General features: G+C 35.2%; 1 protein-coding gene across 2 annotated transcripts; it reads right to left on the bottom strand.

Annotated features, from left to right (window-relative positions):
• Positions 1 to 2,750: 2,750 nt before the first annotated feature.
• On the bottom strand, positions 2,751 to 10,365 carry LOC135128630 (fatty acid synthase-like). 2 transcript variants are annotated; one of them, XM_064055568.1, is made up of 19 exons: positions 10,294 to 10,365; positions 9,825 to 10,119; positions 9,406 to 9,774; positions 9,123 to 9,361; positions 8,651 to 9,076; positions 8,471 to 8,602; positions 7,998 to 8,418; positions 7,149 to 7,942; positions 6,427 to 7,101; positions 6,218 to 6,373; positions 5,281 to 6,165; positions 5,043 to 5,222; positions 4,615 to 4,994; positions 4,436 to 4,566; positions 3,836 to 4,384; positions 3,526 to 3,785; positions 3,245 to 3,475; positions 2,963 to 3,196; positions 2,751 to 2,908 (listed from the first exon to the last, which is right to left on the bottom strand). In XM_064055568.1, the coding sequence occupies exons 2-19, from the start codon at positions 10,102 to 10,104 to the stop codon at positions 2,801 to 2,803; spliced, it is 6,450 nt and encodes a 2,149-aa protein (XP_063911638.1). In that variant the 5' UTR covers positions 10,105 to 10,119; positions 10,294 to 10,365; the 3' UTR covers positions 2,751 to 2,800. The 2 variants fall into 2 exon arrangements, with proteins under 2 accessions (XP_063911638.1, XP_063911639.1); XM_064055569.1 differs by having other exon boundaries at positions 9,825 to 10,113; positions 10,294 to 10,339.
• Positions 10,366 to 19,274: the final 8,909 nt, after the last annotated feature.

Here is a 19,274-nt window from a genome sequence, read left to right as displayed (position 1 = left end):
TATTCTTAAAAAAAGACGTTTGGGGCCGCCGAGAAGGTTTTACATTCTTAAAAAAAGATATTTGGGGCCCCCGAGAAGGTTTCACATTCTTAAAAAAAGCAGTTGGGACCCCCGAGAAGGTTTCAAATAAAAAATAAACAGTTGGGACTCCGAGAAGGTTTCTTATTCTTAAAAAAAACATTTGTAGCCCCCCAGAATGTTTTACATTTTTAAAAAAGACAGTTGGGAGCACCGAGAAGGTTTCACATTAAAAAGAAAAGATATTTTGGGCTCCCGAGAAGGTTTTACATTAAAAAAAAAAAAAACAGTTGGGGTCCCCGAAAGGATTTTACATTTATAAAAAAGACAGTTGGGACCACCGAGAAGTTTTCACATTGAATATAAAGAAATTTGGGGCCCCCGAGAAGGTTTTACATTAAAAAACAACAGTTGGGACCCCGAGAAGGTTTCATATTCTTAAAAAAAGACATTTGGGGCCGCCGAGAAGCTTTTAATTTCTTAAAAAATGATATTTGGGGCCCTAGAGAAAGTTTTACATTTTTAAAAAGGCAGCTGGGATCCGCGAGAAGGTTTCACACTGAAATAAAAGATATTTGGGGCCCCCGAGAAGGTTTTACAATTAAAAAAAGACAGTTGGGAGCCCCGAGAAGGTTTCACATTAAAAAGAAAAGATATTTTGGGCTCCCGAGAAGGTTTTACATTAAAAAAAACAGTTGGGGTTCCCGAAAGGATTTTACATTTATAAAAAAAAGACAGTTGGGACCCCCGAGAAGGTTTCACATTAAATATAAAGAAATTTGGGGCTCCCGAGAAGGTTTTACGTTAAAAAACAACAGTTGGGACCCCGAGAAGCTTTTACATTCTTAAAAAATGATATTTGGGGGCCTAGAGAGAGTTTTACATTTTTAAAAAGGCAGCTGGGTTCCCCGAGAATGTTTTACATTCTTAAAAAAAGATATTTGGGACCCTCGAGAAGGTTTTACATTTTTAAAATGACAGTTGGGACTCTTGAGAAGTTTTCACATTAAAAATAAAGATATTTGGGGCTCTCGAAAAGGTTTTACAATTAAAAAACAACTGGGACCCCGAGAAGGTTTCACCTTCTTAAAAAAAGACAGTTGGGAACCCCGAGAACGTTTCACATTAAAGAAAAAACATTTGCAGCCCCCAAAGAAGGTTTCACATTAAAAAGAAAGATATTTGGGACCCCCGAGAAGGTCTTAGATTAAAAAAACTGTTGGGGCCCCGAGAGGATTTTACATTTTTAAAAAAGACAGTTGGGACCGCCGAGAAGGTTTCACATTAAAAATAAAGATATTTGGGGCCCCCGAGAAGGTTTTACATTAAAAAAACCAGTTGGAACCACGAGAAAGTTATATTTTCATAAAAAAAGACATTTGGGGCCGCCGAGAAGGTTTTACATTCTTAAAAAAAGTTATTTGGGACCCTCGAGAAGGTTTTACATTTTTAAAAAGGCAGTTGGGATCCCCGAGAAGATTTCACATTCTTACAAAAAGACAATTGGGAACCCCGAGAAGGTTTTACATTTTGAAAAAAGACATTGGGAACCCCGAGAAGGTTTTACATTTTTAAAAAAATAGTTGGGATTCCCGAAAAGGTTTCACATTAAAAAGAAAGATATTTGGGACCCCGAGAAGGTTTCACATTCTTAAAAAAAGACAGTTGGGACTCCCGAAAAAGTTTTGACATTTTTAGAAAAGACAGTTGGGACCCCCGAGAAGGTTTCACATTCTTAAAAAAACCAGTCGAGATCCTCGAGAAGGTTTTATATTAAAAAAAAAGACATTTGGGGCCGCCGAAAAGGTTTTACATTTTTAAATAAAGAGGGGCGTATTCTCGCCTTTTGAGAAAGTGGGGTTTCATCGATAAAACATCTGTTGTGACGTCATAAACTAAGATAGCGGAAACTGGAAACTACTTATTTCGTACTCTAGGGGTTATGAAACGTCGAGAAAATATAAAAGTGGCTATTCGTCCGATGGACTCGGTTACTATGCTTTCTTATGTTACGCTCGGGAAGTAAAAAGGAAAAAAAATATATACCTCTAGTGAGTACACTTAAGGTTCACACATTATTCTCATATTATTTTCTATTTTTATTAATGATGTGAAAGACAAGTTTAACAGTAATTTCCTACTTTTTGCAAATATATATATGCCAAACGTTGCTAAAGTTACTATTGATTACTTACCGAATTCGTGCTGTATAGTATTATATATTCGACTTACAAATTGTGTCAATAATGACAGTTAATACATATAACAAAACGATTGTTCGAAAAAATAATGAAAAACTCACTTTAAAAGACGCTTATTCCTAGCGTATTTCATAACTAGAAACCCCACAGGTCGCTATTTTCATCCGACTGAAAAACCAACAAACCCTAAACACTCTAAAAGTTTTTTTTAGCCATGTCAGATTTTTGTGTATAATTACGATTGCGAAAATGTCTTTTACTTGTAAACTGTGAACCCGTTTAGCTTAAAACTACTAAGCATAAACCGCCCACGTCGCCTTCAATGAGCTGACAACGAACTTTATGAAACTGAAGTTGTTAAAACTTAAAATCCCATAGGAGACTTACGAACCTACCCTTTTTTGCAAGTCTGGATTAATTACTGACCAGAATTCGTCAACCGTGTTCGACACTCTAAAAATAATCTAAACGAAAATAAGTTTTCAGAGCAGGACGAGCTGCACGCTTAGGTTGGGTTAAAAAATATACCTACTGCTCAAATTCCTTTATTACCTTTTGCCATAAAAAAACACACACACTAACTATATCAAATAATGCTTCTCATTGATGTACTCAGTTGTGCCTAAGCTATTTATAATGCTTAAGTGATCGCCGTTGACCAAATGAATTTGTGGAGTTTGCTTACAATACTGAAAATCAACCCCAACAATTAATTAATCTACAAATTAATAATAAATAATCACCGAAACGAGTCCACAGTTGTCGTATTTACTAGACCCTGATGGTCGAATCAAGTGGATTTGCCCTGAAACCAGTTCATCAGTCGGTTCGTACGACATCACACTCTGAAGATGCGTCTTCAAGTTGACTAATCCGTCTCCTAGTAACTTTTTATCAGACTCAGTACCCTGATAACTATCGAGGGCCAGTTTAAGCCGCACATTCCACTCGGGTGCTTGCTCTATGCTCTTGACAACCTTAAAACCACAACTAATTTTACGTAAAAATGTCAAAACCTAACTTACTTCCGTGTCGTTAATTTTCAGCACTCTGGTTAATAAGTTAGTTTCCATGTTTGCACCCTCCCCCAGATGCTTAACAGCCGCTTTTATAGTTTCAGGGGCCGCATCTACAAAGTAAAGGTGCAAGCTAGCACCTAACTTGTCTAAAATTCGGGCTACTTCGACCATGAGAGGACCTCCCCATGATACCCCGATGATATTGTAGGCGCCTTTAGGCCAAATTTTTAGTATTTTCTACAAAACTGACACCTAGTACAAGAGGGACACAAAGTTTGCAGTCAAACCTCAACCAACTCCTTCGCTAGTTCTTTAATCGAGATCGGGGTTGAAGGATAGACCGCACAGAACGTCGGGTACAAGAGTTGGAATGCCATGTCCATCATTTCTTTGGTTCCTGCAAGTCCTGGGATTATAAATACGGGAGACAATTCGCGCATTTCTCTCGGTCCGAGAGTGGGTAGTTGCACCAAGTCGGGTTTAGAAGGAGCGTCTTCCACTTCTTCGATGAAGTCGGGTAAAGACGTGGGTAGGAGCAGACTAAGTTCTAGAACAAGAATTATCAGTACTGGGATACAGTGTATCGTGACGTAGTACTTTTAAATAGGGACTGTGCCGTTTCTTGGTGTGAATCGCTGACTTTGTCGTTCTTCACGAATATGTCTTTGACTTTGTAGCTCAGGATTTGGTCCAAACCTCCTAGGATTTCGCTAAACTCTAGATCTTTCTGCCACTGGATGTTGTAAGTTAAGAAACTGGCTTCTGACCGGAACTGACAGATTCCAGCGGCGTTAGAAATGAAGTTGATGAGGATGGCTTTTGGTGCTATTGTCCGTAAGGCGTTATCGATGTACTGGATAGATTTGGTTTCGCTAATTCGTGAATTGTTGGTTTTACTGGGTAATAATAGTACGCAGTGAATTGGTCCCAAATGGTAGACCTCGTTCAGTAATTCGACTGCGCCTTCTCTTGTGTGAGCCTTTGGTGGTGCGTAAATTATATTCGCCCCGAAGTACGACTGGAGAAGGGAAAGTCGACGATTGATGTACGTTTGTTGGGATTTGGAGTCCGACGAAACTACGATTTTTCGGGCACCACGCAAAATTAGCCACTCGACGGCGTCAGTCCAGTTTTCAGAAGTACCACCTGAGAGTAAACGTAGCCACTTTATTTATATCGTAGGTACTTGTCACTTACCATAAACCAAGTACGAATTTTTGGAATCACAGATAAACTGAGACGGGTTGTTCAAAATGAACTTGTTCACCGACAGGTTGTTGTTGACTTTGATTAGTATTTTACCAATATTGCCAGGATTACCCAAAGACCTACAAATACCAGAATTAGTAAGGAAAACCCGAAAAACTATATCGTACTTCAAAATTTCAGCTACATCTTGATGTTCCACCACTTTCCTCTGCACCGGTTTGACGCAACCACTTTCAATCCCCTTCTGAATCAAAGACCTTATTTCTTGTTTGATTTCTTTCGGCTCCAAAAACACGTTTTCTAAACCGACCACGTAAAACGAGGTGTTCTTCAGGAAGACGCTCATCCCGAAACTGTTATTTTCCTCGAGGTCGTATTTCCCGATCTGGAGCAACCTTCCATACTCCCCCAAACACCCAACGGAACCTTGTAGAAGCGAACCCGACAAGTTATTAATAATGACTTGGGCCCCAACACCCTCGGTTGCCATTAGTAGCAAAGGTTCAAACTTCCCGTCGTCAGAACTGTAGATGTGCTCATCGTCTAACTAAATTTTGACAAATTAGTTATGAAAACGAATGTCGGTACTACATACTTTGCTGAATTGTTTCTTGAGGTAAGTTCTTTGCCAGTCGGTTGACACGGTCGTGAACACTTGACACCCATGATGGTACGCGATCGCAATCGCGGCATACCCTATGGGTGAACACCCAGCATGAATGAGTACGGTCTCACCATCTTTCAGGCGACCTTTGACGAAAAGACAGTAGTAGGCCTAAACAATTAATTGTCAATTGAATACCACAATAGTTGGATTTTCAACTACAACTTACGCTGACGTAAGCGTGCGGGATTGTGGCCGCATCTTCAAGACTCCATCCCTCAGGAACATCCCACGAGAGAGTACCATCAGGGACGAGTTTACACTCGTCTCTATCCAGTTGCGCCAAACCCATAACCTTTTGGCCACTGGTGGCCACCACTCCAGAGTAATCTACATTTCCAAGTTCGGTTTTGCGTTCCGACACCGGTAATAAAGTTTCGTCTTTGAGGTTAACCCCAATGTAATTAATAACCTTGTTTCGAATGGCTGCACTAGTTATATTCAGGTTGTTCTGGATATTACCCTTGATTTTTACCGGTACTGGGAGAACAGTTCCCAGGACTCCTTCTCTAAGTACCGACAGAGTCAAATCCAAGTTGAAGGCTTGTTGTACTTGAGGGTCTTTAACCCTCACGTCTTCGATTCTTTTATCAGGAGTGAAGATAACCCGAACTGGGGACATCTCCGAAGTGGAGAGAAGTTCTTCGACGAAATTTCTAATTCCTTCAGTTGGAACCACTGACGTGACTAGGAAGACGCTGGTTTTCTTGGCTTTGGCAACGCCAACGGCGTTGTAGAGTTCGTTAACCCAAGAAACAGAGCTTCTGGACAAGTCTTTAATACTCAAAGTGTCTCCTTTTACGGTGACAACTTTAGGAGTGGTGGTGTTCTTTTTGCGCCAGATGGAATAGCTAACTCCGTCAACGGAGAACTGAACCACTGGAATAATATGGGGGTTGGAACCTAAATTTCCTGTTCGGGCTAATAAGAAACCGTGCGACGACGAAATAATTTTGGCCAGGTCTTCAGTCAAAACATCATTATAGACGAGAAGGAACGGATACGAATTTTGTACGATGATCGTCGTCAGGTCCTTGACGGTAGAAATATTGTGCTAAAATTTTAACAATCTTAACTGGGTACGTTTTCAACGGAAATCGACTTACGCTAAGTTTGGAATACTGGTTGCAGACATTCTGAACACTTTCCAATAACGAGGGGTTACCACTTTCGACTTCCATCACACTGATATTATTTATATTGTGCTCTTCGAAGTTGTCAAGACTGAGCTGAACGGCAATATTGATACCGTTTTCGATATTCTAGAAGAAAAAAAAGGTCCCTGATTTGGACTAGCCAAGATTTTTGTGTTTACCGGTACAGTGGGGTTCACAAGAGGCGTGAAATCAATCGAGTCCAACGAAATCGGCTTCGGGTCCCTCGGAAGCGAAATCGGTTTCAACCCAACCAGTTGAATCCCGTCTGTGGTTATCAAACCCGTCCAAACGTCGTAATGCACCTCCAGATCTTTCTTTTCTGTGGGTAGCAGATTTTCGTTGATTACAATCTTCAATATATTCTTCGGTACGTAGATTTCTTGGTACCGTTCGCCATCTTGGAACAAGTGCTGCTGGATCATAGCTTCCACCAACATTGTCCATTTATTGGCCCATTGCACCGTCGCGACGGACCCATCTTCAGTGATGGTAAGATTCTTGATGGATTTGTAGGGTCCGGAGTACTTGTGACCTCTGTGTTGGAACTCGTTGTAGACGTCACTTCCCGACAGTTGAACGTTGTCTCGACTAACGTCTACTTTAACAGGGTCGATCATGTACTTGTCACCAGAGTTAGGGAATGTTAGTTTTCCAGTGACTATAATATCCGTGCCTGCTAAAACTTCAAAGTCGCCGCTTCCTTTCTGGATCATGGCGTGAAGAGCGACTGAGCCAACCTTCGGGACTGTTAAAGCCTTCCTGAAGTGAAGGTTTTCAAAAATTAGTTCTTTGTGACCGGTGCTAATGCTGGCCACGATGTCGAAAATGGTATTCTGGAAACAAATTTTAGACAATGGTGTGGTACTAAAGTCATAGTTACCAGATAAGACGTACACGGGAGGATAATCTTTTCATCGATTTGGTGCCCCACGCACTCCCTAAACTCCTCGCTGTTGAGTGTCACCTGATAGTCTCTGACACCAAACAGCGACTTGAGTTTCTCCTCGAGCCCGGTCCTCCAAGTCTCGCTGTGTTCCCAATGGGCTAAGTTCGCCAAACACGCGGTACCTCTGCTCACCGGGTATTCAACCGTCGGGAATAACTTAGAAACTTCCATGTTCAACCCAGCTAGATACAATTTACCTAACGCACCCAACAGGAACTCAACCCCGCTCTTGGATCCGCGATGGGTCAGCGGGACGTTGGTGCACCCCGACTTCAACGACCTCTTCAAAATCGCCTGGAGTAACCCATGAGGCGCGATTTCAATCAAAATGGAGTCCTTCGGGATCTGACGCAGTCCCTCTTCAAAGTACACCGAACTCAAAAGATTGTTAGTGTGATAGTCAGCCGACGAGTGTTTCGCTAAGTCCGTATCCCAGTTTTCTTCCAGGTTGGAAGTGCTGACCCACTTTGAGGAACGGGCGACTGGCTTCGGCAGAACTTTTTTGAGGTACTTGAGGAGGATAGGGGCGGCTGGTTTAATGTAACGACTGTGGTAAGCAATGTTTGATACGTTGACCAGACGGGCGAAAATCCCTTGGTCTTGGAGTTCTTTGACGAACTTTTCCATATCTTCAGTTGGACCGGACAGGGTTGAGCTGTCGGGGCCGTTGTGACACGCGACTTCGATGGAAGGTGGGCACTTATCCTTGATTTGGTTGTAGCCCATTCCTGAAATCGTTAGTGTGGTCACGGAATATGGTAAAATTAGTTGGTTTGTGGGTACCTATAGCGGCCATCATCCCTCTGATCAGATTAGCTTCAATCGAGGCTCTCCCTCTGGAATAAGCGGCTAAAATCATTTCTTCGGCGGTCATGCAACCGTCGGCGTAGGCACAACCCAGTTCACCCACCGAGTGACCAATAATACCATCTGGGACTATCCCAATAGCTCTCAGAACGTCAGTCAGACCGATTTGAATCGCCGCAATTCCCACAAACGAGTGTAAAATGTTATCAAAGATATTTTTGTCAGAAGTGGTAAGGATGTGCATTAAATCTACTCCTTTGGGTTGCAAAATTTCAACGCATTTGTTAATCGCGTTGGCGAAGACTGGGAATTTCATAAAATCGCTGACCATGCCGCACCATTGGCTGCCCATTCCCGCGTACACGAACCAAATTTGGCGCTTGTTCCCCACGAAGTACTAATCATTAAAACAAACAGTGATTTTTATTAAAAACCTTGTATCTACTAACTTCAGTTTCTTCCTTCGGTTCTTTCAACCCTAGCAAAGTGTAGCCTCGGTATAAATGGCCCGAAATCGGCTTCGAGTAGAGGTCTTGAATCAGTTTAACGTACTCTGGATCGATCGTCGGTCTAGCTTTAATCTACAAGATTTCGAGTGAAACGTAACCCTACAAATACCCAAAACCTACTGTTTCTAAAATTCCTTTTATCCCGTCTTCGGTCCTAGTGGATGCCAGGATCAACCTAGGGATGTCGTCTTGGACCTCAAGGGTCTCCTTTCTTTTCGGGTTTGCTTTCAACAAAGCGTGACCGTAGTAAGAATCGAGCCCGATTGAGTTAACCGCGGCGTATTTAACTCCCCATTTTTGGTTTTCCGTAACTACTTTAATGTTTCCGTTGACCAAAGGCGCAATTTCTGGATTGGGTGTCTTGAATTGTAGTGTAGCGGGTATCGTGTCGGTTTCCATAGCTACTAAAACTTTCACTATGCTGAAAAGACTGGCGGAGGCTTCGCTGTGACCCGTGTTGGGTTTAACGGAACCAATCAGAAGAGGATTTTTGCGGTTCTTGCAGTAGACTTTTTCTAAAGCCTCGAGTTCCTTACGGTCTGTTTCCTAAAGGGTGTTTAGTATCTAGGGGTAATTGTGGTGTGGTACGTACTTTAAGAGCGCTACCGTAGGCTTCCACGAACTCGACTTCGTTCGGGTCCACGTCAGTTTGTTTGTAGAAGTCGCTGATGAATTCGGCCATGTTGTTGGCGTCGATGTCGAGAAGAGTCCCTTCGCGGTCACCATCGAATTGGGTTGCCACGTTGACAACGGTGGCGTAGTGACGTCGGGCTTCGCTAGATTTTTGTAGGTACATTACCACGATTCCGTCACTTCTGGCATAACCCTGGGCTTCAACGACGTTTAGTGTTAACACTAACTTAGAACATACGTACCATCAACATCGTAGCACTTGTTAGTACCATCTGGTGATAGAAGACCCATGTCGTTGTACAGCCACTGGAATTCCGAATTCAGTGCCAAATTAGCCGTTCCTATAATAACTGCTTCACATTGACCAGTTTTGATCGCTTCATAAGCCAATCGCAAAACCTCAATACCGCCAACCCAATTACTATCATAGGCCACACTCGGACCTTTAATATCCAACCAATATGAAACCCTATTTGGCATCATGGCACGCGAATGTCCCGTAACCCCAAAACCACTGATGACCGACTCCAAGAAGAGATTGTCGTTTTCACCTACCGACGACGCCATGAAACAACCGATTCTTCTACCCCTTAGCTCGATGGGGTTGACACCTGGTAAAAGGTACTTAGTTTGACTAGAAACACAGATTTTAAGTTCATACCGGCATCTATGAGAGCTTCGTATGTTCTTTCTAGGATAAGACGGTGCATGGGATCCATGAAGGTACATTGTTGACGATGGATCCCGAAGTAGGCGTTATCAAAGAACTCAGTTGGGACTTTGCCGATGACGTTTGTAACACCTCTTTCACCTGCCTTCCAACGGCTTTCCATGAGGTTTTCATTGTTGAGGAGCCGGTCTCTGAACTCTTCGATGTTTAAGGATTTGGGGAAGTAGCCCCCAACTCCGGAAATAACGACGTCGTCTTTTACGAAATGCATGGTTGAATACTAGAACTAGAGTTGGGTCTCATGATTTTACACGAAAAGGTTTAATTAACATTATTTGATGTCACATGCTTGTCACATGAGAACAACATAGGACAGCAGTATTAAAAAAAATCGAAAATTGTTATGAATGTGAACCGTTAATTTATAGTTAAAAATAATTCCAAACTGGAAGTAACTTACTTTGAAGAGAACCGTTAAAAGGCAGTTGCACCAACAAAATGTTCTGTTTTGTATTAAAAACTACTTTTATACATAGACGTATAGCAACAATGCTTTAAAAGAAATTAGTCCACAATGGCGTTGGATTTTCCTTGAACTTCACCTTTTCGACACATGTTATGACGGATGAGGAATTGAATACAATGCTAGATAATATAAATTTCATCCATACGACAAAGTTCGAGAAGGTATAAACAATTTTAAATTGTAAAATTTGATAACGTCACGTGGTTGTATAATTTGTAACAATGAACCACTTAATTTAACGAATACAGTTTTTGTCGATGTCTAATTATAACCCAGACGGTGGAAATTTTATTTCAGTAGTCGTGAGAAATGAGTACAATTTCCTGTTCGTTGTATAATGGTATTCTAGATCATTCTATGGGTAATGCTTAATAACTCATAATACACACATAGGCAATTAAAAAATTACAACCAATTATAGTTTCAAACTATAAAATTTTGACTGAGCCACGTTACTTAAATTTCAAATTCCCAAAAATTATTGCTATGAAGCTAATTATTTATTAAAATTTAATCACAATCGGTGCAGTATTAGAATGGAAACAAAATAGTTCAGAGCAGAGGTCTCGGATCTGCATACTACAGTTTTAACTTCATTATTTTCCTTCGTGTTTAATTCAACTCATCGGCTTCAATTAATGGCATTGTATCTAGAATTTTCTTATCATAAAATTATAGGTTATATCTTCGTTGTCACTACAGTAAAATATATGAAGAATTTACTACAGTGATCATCATTTAAAGTCATCGTTTTTATTGTTTGACATTAAAAAGACAGTGAACATGTGCTTTGAACAAAATGGGGAACTTTTTTAACATCTAATGTGACGTTTAACCCCAATAAATTCGTTTCTTTTTGTTGTAATGAATCAGTTTTATTTTTTAATTAGTTGTGAAGGATCTAGGCAACCAGTTATACACATACGTGTGGCATTTGTCGTACATTTAGTGAAATGCAAAACTGAGATGCGGCACTTTCCATGACCTACTTCGGCCCTATAATCATTTATAGAAACTCTAATTTCTGCTGTGTTTAATATTTATTTATTGAGTTTATTTCATATCTGCCTTGTTCATGTGATATGGGGATTTATCGAACCGGTTCAGGATCTAAGCTGTTTGACCTATAACTTCAATTAATGAATAATTTAACATCATGTAGATTCCTTGTTATTTGAAATTCTTGAAAAAGTGTGGCATAAATTGATTTTGCTTGTTTTAACTCTATTAGAAATAAACGCTCGAGATCGTGTGGTGGAGGCAACGTGAATCGAAAGCTTGTGTGTCCTTTCTGTTTCATGTGAATGTTTATCTGCAATACCTGATTTGCAACCAAATTGAACCAGACTGTATAGTTGGCTGCGTCCTTTGCGGAGACAGACATGTTTAATTTTGGCGGGATGTTTGAGCTAACGCAATATTTTAATCAATTATTTAATTTTAAGGGTTACTGGATGTAAGAAACATTTATTAAAATAAATATATGAAAATACATTGCGATTATTTTTATTTATTTTCTTTATTAATGTCCTTTTTAGCTACCTTACAAGTTGCATGTGAAAATATTTTGTACTGTTGTACATGTGATTGTTTTTTGTATTTATATATGTAGATATTATGTGATATTAAACTATGCTTACGCCATTCTATGCTAATGATGATTCACATTCTTTTAGAAACTTTAGAGTCAAATTTTTACTATTTAAGTTCTAATAAAGTCGAGGTTTGGGTGGTTTTTCAGTTATTTTTTCTTTTAAAAGCCACAATACATTTTTTAATAACTTGTTTATTTTTTTAAGCAGTGTGTAATAAAGAATGCCATGCCTATTTCCATTACAATTTATTCGGTTACTTCAAAAACACAAATTACATATGCAACAGTCACATTTAGGTCGCACTAAACGTTTAAAAATACCTGCATGGTGTATGTGTATTTTTTTCCATTATTAATACTAATTTTCTAGGTACGTTCAGTTTCAACCTCCGCATTGTAATTTTGTAGCTATGTCCTGGTTTGAATTTTAAATTTCGCGCTCAAAAAAAGAGAACGTTTAAACTTAGACAACCATGTGCAGAGATCTTCAGTTAAGTCAGTTTAGAGAATTAGTGAATGCCACTTTTTTAGGTTGGTAGTCGGATAGGGGTTGGCAATTAGAAAATATGCGAATTTAAGACCGACGCTAACACGTGGTGTAAATGTGTTTTATTGTTTGTAAATTCACAGTTCATGTTAGGATTTTAATCGTTAACTAGTTCTCACAAGATTACTAATAGTTCATTTACGGCAGTTAAATCAATCTAACGTTGTCCCACTCTGGGAACAAGACCGTGAAAGTGCGATAGAATTCATAATATCGTGGACTGAGGTACGTCAGTTGAATCATTGCATCATTTCACATCACGTACATTCTTTATTTGAATTTTAAAGTGTGGCATAATTTAACTTCCTTACTTTTCTTTGTTTTAAATGTCAATTTAAAGCGGGATGTTTGGGTTATCACAGTGTTCACATTTTTAACTGTTTGTAGTTCTAATTAGACAAGTTAAACGAAATATTTCATTATAACACGCTCGTTAACTTCTTACTCGATAGTGTTAACAGAGTTTACTAATGGCATTCAAACTGATCTTAAACGTTCATACATTTTGAAAGAAGGAACCTTGAAACTCAATCAGTCAAATTAATAACCTCATGGACTCGAAAACCAACGGAAGGGGAGGATAGTTTTTTTTGAGGCTTGAATTTGAACATTTATTCTCGACGTTTCGCTTTAGAGCGCAGCGTTTCCGAGACCAGCTTACTGTGATTTTGATCGTATTGAATATGTGTTTTTGTGTGTGATGTGGGGGATAATTTAATGTAGTGTAATTTCTTTGTTGCTTAAAATTTGCTTTGTGATTAAATTTGTGATATTGAGATATTTCGTCGCTTAAGAACTTGTTTGATCTACAGACCAGAGCGCGCTCAGACCAATGTCGACTCTAAGCGTTCAGAATTAAATTGTGTAGCAAAAGTTCTAAATTAGCAATACTGGTGGAACAGTAATCATCCAATAGATTTTTTTCGGGAAAGTGCGGTTATTTTTTTTATGTTTTAGAAATATGTATTCTGTTCTACTTTATATTAATTTTTACATTTATTAGTAACGATTTTTGTAGTTATTTTCCATACATTGTATGATATTAGCATTGGGAAAACTTTCAGCAGAAAAACTGAAAAATAAATACGTTGAATTTTATCGAAGAATAAAAAATTTTAAAAATCAAAAAATTAAAATATAGAAAAATTGAAAAAATCAGGAATTGGAAAATTGCCAAAACTGATAATGTTGAAAAAATCGAAGAATTGCAAAATAGAGATATTGAAGGACTGAAAAAGCGAAAGATCGAAAAATTGCAAAGTCGAAAGATCGAAAAGCCGAAAAATAAAAAATCGAAAAACCAAGAAATCAGAACGTGGAAAAATTCAAAAACTTCATCGACAAATCGAAAAATAAGAGGATCGAAAAATCGAGGATTTGAAAAGTGGAGAACTCGATAAATCGAATAACTGAGAAACCGAAAAAGGCCAAAATCAAAAAAATTTAAAAGTTAAAAATTGAAAAATTGTCAAAATAAATCCAGAAATTGGATAATCAAAGCACTGGAACGTCCGAATCTCGTTAAATCGAGAAACCAAAAATTTAAAAGTTAAAATACTTAAATTTAAAAATCTAAAAACTGAAAAACTGAAATTTAAAAATTTAAAAAATTGAAAAATCGGATAACTGAAAAATCGAAAAGCCGAAAAGTAAAAAATCAAAAAACCGAGATATCGAAAAATCCAAACGTCGACATATTTAAAAAGTGAGACATCGAGAAATCGAAAAATCAAGGGATCGAGAAATAGAGGAGTCGAAAAATTAAGAAACCGAAATTGGAAAATTGAAATATAGAAGAATTGAAAACTCGAGAAAACGAACACGGAAAATTGAGAAATCGAAGTATATATAAAACAGTCGAAAAATTGAAAAATTTATAGTTTAAAAAAGGAAAAATGCAAAATTCGAAATGTACAAAAGGAATCAAAAAATCCAGAAGTCAAAAAATCGAAATACTGAAATATCTCAAAACTGGAATATCGAAAAATTAAAAAATATAAGAAACATTGAACAATCGAAAAATCTAAAAAAATCCCAAAACTGGAAGAAATATCCAAAAAATGAGAAAAAAAAATTGCAGAATTAAAATATTTTACAAAAGAAAATTTGAAATATCGAAAATCTAAAAATTCGGAAAATTGAAAAATTGAAATATAGAAGAATTGAAAACTCGAGAAAACGAAAATTCCAGAATTCTAAAAGTTGAAAAATTAAAATACCGTAAAGTTGAAAAATTAAGAAATCAAAGTATAAAATAGTCGAAAAATTTAAAAATATAAAGTTAAAGAACGAAAAATTGAAAATTCAAAATGTACAAAACCGAAGAATCAAAAAATCCAGAAGTCAAAAAATCGAAATACTGAAATATGTCAAAACTGAAATATCGAAAAATTAAAAAATATAAGACACATTAAAGAATCGAAAAATTGAAAAAAATCCCAAAACTGGAAGAAATATCCAAAAATGAGAAAAAAATTGCTAAATTAAAATATTATAAAAAAGATAATTTGAAAAATCGAAAATTTAAAAATTCGGAAAATTGAAAAATTGAAATATAGAAGAATCGAAAATTCGAGAAAACGAAAATTCCGGAATTCTAAAAGTTGAAAAATTAAAATACCGTAATGTTGAAAAATTAAGAAATCGAAGTATAAAATAGTCGAAAAATTGAAAAATATAAAGTTAACGAACGGAAAATTTAAAATTCAAAATGTACAAAACCGAGGAATCAAAAAATCCATAAGTCAAAAAATCGAAATACTGAAATATCTCAGAACTGAAATATCGAAAAATTAAAAAATATAAGAAAGACTGAAGAATCGAAAAATTTAAAAAAATCCCAAAACTGGAAGAAATATCCAAAAAATGAGAAAAAAATTGCAAAATTAAAATATTTTAAAAAAGAAAATCTAAAAATTCGGCAAATTGAAAAATTGAAATATAGAACTGAAAACTCGAGAAAACGAAAATTCCAGAATTCTAAAAGTTGAAAAATTGAAATACCGTAAAGTTGAAAAATTAAGAAATTGAAGTATAAAACTGCTGAAATATCTCAAAACTCCAATATCGAAATATTAAAAAATATAAGAAAAACTGAAGAGTCGAAAAATTGAAAAAATCCCAAAACTGGAAGAAATATCCAGAAATTGAAAAATCGAAATATTTTAAAAAAGAAAAATTGGAATATAGAAGAGTTGAAAACTTCAGAAAACGAAAATTCCAGAATTTTAAGAGTTAAAAAATTAAAACAGTCGAAAAATTGAAAAATCCAAAGTTTAAAAAAGGAACAACTGAAAATCCAAAAAATAAAAAATCCAAAACTCGAAAAATCGAAAAGTCGAAGAATCAGAGTACCGAAAAATCCCAAACCGAAAAATCGAGAAATCAAAAAATGTGAAATTTAAAACAATGAAAAATGAAAATATCCAAAAATTTAAAAAATTGAAAATTGAAAAATCGAAAGATCGAAAAGCCGATAAGTAAAAAAGTGAAAAATCGAAACCTGGAAAAATTCAAAAACTTCATCGAGAAATCGAAAAATAAGAGGATCGAAAAATTGATGATTTGAAAAGTTGAGAAGTCGAAAAATCGAATAACTGAGAAACCGAAATAGGCCAAAATGAAAAAAATTGAAAAGTTGAAAATTGAAAAATTGTCAAAATAAATCCAGAAATTGAATAATCAAAGCACTGGAACTTCCGAATCTCGTTAAATCGAGAAATCAAAAAAATATTGAAAAGTTGAAAAATCGAGAAATCTAAAAATTGAAAAGTTAAAATTCTGATATTTAAAAATCGAAAAACCAAGATGGCAAACAATTGAAAAATTAAAATATCGAAAAATCGAACATCAAAATTCGAATAAGTAAAATTTAAAAATCGAAAAACTGAAAAATCGAAAAACTGAGAAACTGAAACTCCAAAATCTAAAAAATTGAAAAATCGCATAACTGAAAAATCGAAAAGCCGAAAAGTAAAAAATCAAAAAACTGAGAAATCGAAAAATCCAAACGTCGAAATATTTAAAAACTGAGACATCGAGAAATCGAAAAATCAAAGGATTGTGAAATAGAGGAGTCGAAAAATTAGGAAAGGGAAATCGGCCAAAATCTAAAAATCGAAAAGTTAAAAATTGATAAACCGAGAAATTGAGCAAACAAAACATCGAAATGTGGGAATCTCGATAAACCGAGACATCAAAAATTTGAAAAATCGAAAATTTAAATATAAAAGAATTGAAAACTCGAGAAAACGAACACGAAACATTGAGAAATCGAAGTATATATAAAACAGTCGAAAAATTGAAAAACTTTCATTTAAAAAACGAAAAATTGTAAATTCAAAATGTACAAAATCAAAGAATCAAAAAATCCAGAAGTCAAAAAATCGAAATACTGAAATATCTCAAAACTGGAATATCGAAAAATTAAAAAATATAAGAAACATTGAACAACCGAAAAATTGAAAAAAATTCTAAAACTGGAAGAAATATCCAAAAAATGAGAAAAAAAAATGCAAAATTAAAATATTTTAAAAAAGAAAATTTGAAATATCGAAAATCTAAAAATTCGTAAAAGTGAAATATAGAAGAATCGAAAACTCGAGGAAACGAAAATTCCAGAATTCTAAAAGTTAAAAAATTAAAATACTGTAGAGTTGAAAAATTAAGAAATCGAAGTATAAAATAGTCGAAAAATTGAAAAATTCAAAATGTACTAAATCGAGGAATCAAAAAATCCAGAAGTCAAAAAATCGATATAATGAAATATCTCAAAACTCCAATATCGAATTATTAAAAAATATAAGAAAAACTGAACAGTCGAAAAATTGAAAAAATCCCAAAACTGGAAGAAATATCCAAAAATTGAAAAATCGAAATATTTTAAAAAAGAAAAATTGGAATACAGAAGAATTGAAAACTCCAGAAAACGAAAATTCCAGAATTTTTAAAAGTTAAGAAATTAAAACAGTCGAAAAATTGAAAAATTTACAGTTTAAAAAAGGAAAAATGCAAAATTCAAAATGTACAAAATCAAGGAATTAAAAAATCCAGAAGTCAAAAAATCGAAATACTGAAATATCTCAAAACTGGAATATCGAAAAATGAAAAAATATAAGAAACATTGAACAATCGAAAAATTTAAAAAAATCCCAAAACTGGAAGACACATCCAAAAAATGAGAAAAAAAATTGCAAAATTAAAATATTTTAAAAAAGAAAATTTGAAATATCGAAAATCTAAAAATTCAGAAAATTGAAAAATTGAAATATAGAAGAATTAAAAACTCGAGAAAACGAAAATTCCAGAATTCTAAAAGTTGAAAAATTAAAATACCGTGAAGTTGAAAAATTAAGAAATCAAAGTATAAAATAGTCGAAAAATTGAAAAATCTAAAGTTTAAAGAACGAAAAATTGGAAATTCAAAATGTACCAAATCGAGGAATCTAAAAATCCAGAAGTCAAACAATCTATATACTGAAATATCTCAAAACTCCAATATCGAAATATTAAAAAATATAAGAAAAACTGAAGAATCGAAAAATTGAAAAAATCCCAAAACTGGAAGAAATATCCAAAAATTGAAAAATCGAAATATTTTAAAAAAGAAAAATTGGAATATAGAAGAATTGAAAACTCCAGAAAACGATAATTCCAGAATTTTAAAAGTTAAGAAATTAAAACAGTCGAAAAATTGAAAAATTTACAGTTTAAAAAAGGAAAAATGCAAAATTCAAAATGTACAAAATCAAGGAATCAAAAAATCCAGAACTCAAAAAATCGAAATACTGAAATATCTCAAAACTGGAATATCGAAAAATTAAAAAATATAAGAAACATTGAACAATCGAAAAATTTTAAAAAATCCCAAAACTGGAAGAAATATCCAAAAAATGAGAAAAAAAAAATTGCAAAATTAAAATATTTTAAAAAAGAAAATTTGAAATATCGAAAATTTAAAAACTCAGAAAATTGAAAAATTAAGAAATCGAAGTATAAAATAGTCGAAAAATTGAAAACTATAAAGTTGAAGAACGAAAAGTTGAAAATTCAAAATGTACAAAACCGAGGAATCAAAAAATCCAGAAGCCAAAAAATGGAAATACTGATATATTTCAAAACTGCTAAATAACGAAATAGTAAAAAATTAAAGAAATATCCAAAAATTGAAAATCGAAATATTTTAAAAAAGAAAAATTGGAATATAGAAGAATTGAAAAAAGTTAAAAAATTAAGTATATAAAGTCGTAGAATCGGAATACTGAAAAATCCCAAACCGGAAATATCAAAAAATTAAAAAATAGAAGAAAAATCGAAGAATCGAAAAATTCAAACATCCCAGAATTGAAAGAAATCCAAAAATTGCGAAATTAAAAAAGTGCAAAATTTAGAAATCGAAAAAGCCAAAAAGCAATTTCAAAGAATCGGAAACGTCAAAACTGTAAAAAATTTAAAATTGGAAATATGTATTTAAAAATCGTAAAACTGAAGAGGAGAAGAACTGAGAAATCGTCAAACTAAAACATTGGCAAATTGAGAAATCGAAAAATAAAAAAATCGGGAAACCGAAAATTTGAACAATGGAAAAATTGAGAAATCGAAAAGCCGGAAGGATGTGAATCAGTCAGCTCAGTTCTAACGAAAGTCGGCTTCTAGATCAAATCGCATAGAGTCGATATTAGCCTGAGGGCGCTCTGGTCTGTCGATCAAACAAGTTCTCAGGAGACGCTTTAAGTCGACACGCAACATAACCAACGTTTGATTTCATTGTTAAAG

The sequence above is a fragment of the Zophobas morio genome, unplaced genomic scaffold (assembly GCF_036711695.1).
Source record: "Zophobas morio isolate AGI-343-1 ecotype UQ-CSIRO unplaced genomic scaffold, CSIRO_AGI_Zmor_V1 ptg000014l, whole genome shotgun sequence".
NCBI lineage: Eukaryota > Metazoa > Arthropoda > Insecta > Coleoptera > Tenebrionidae > Zophobas > Zophobas morio.
This window is presented reverse-complemented; position numbering and strand designations above follow the sequence as displayed.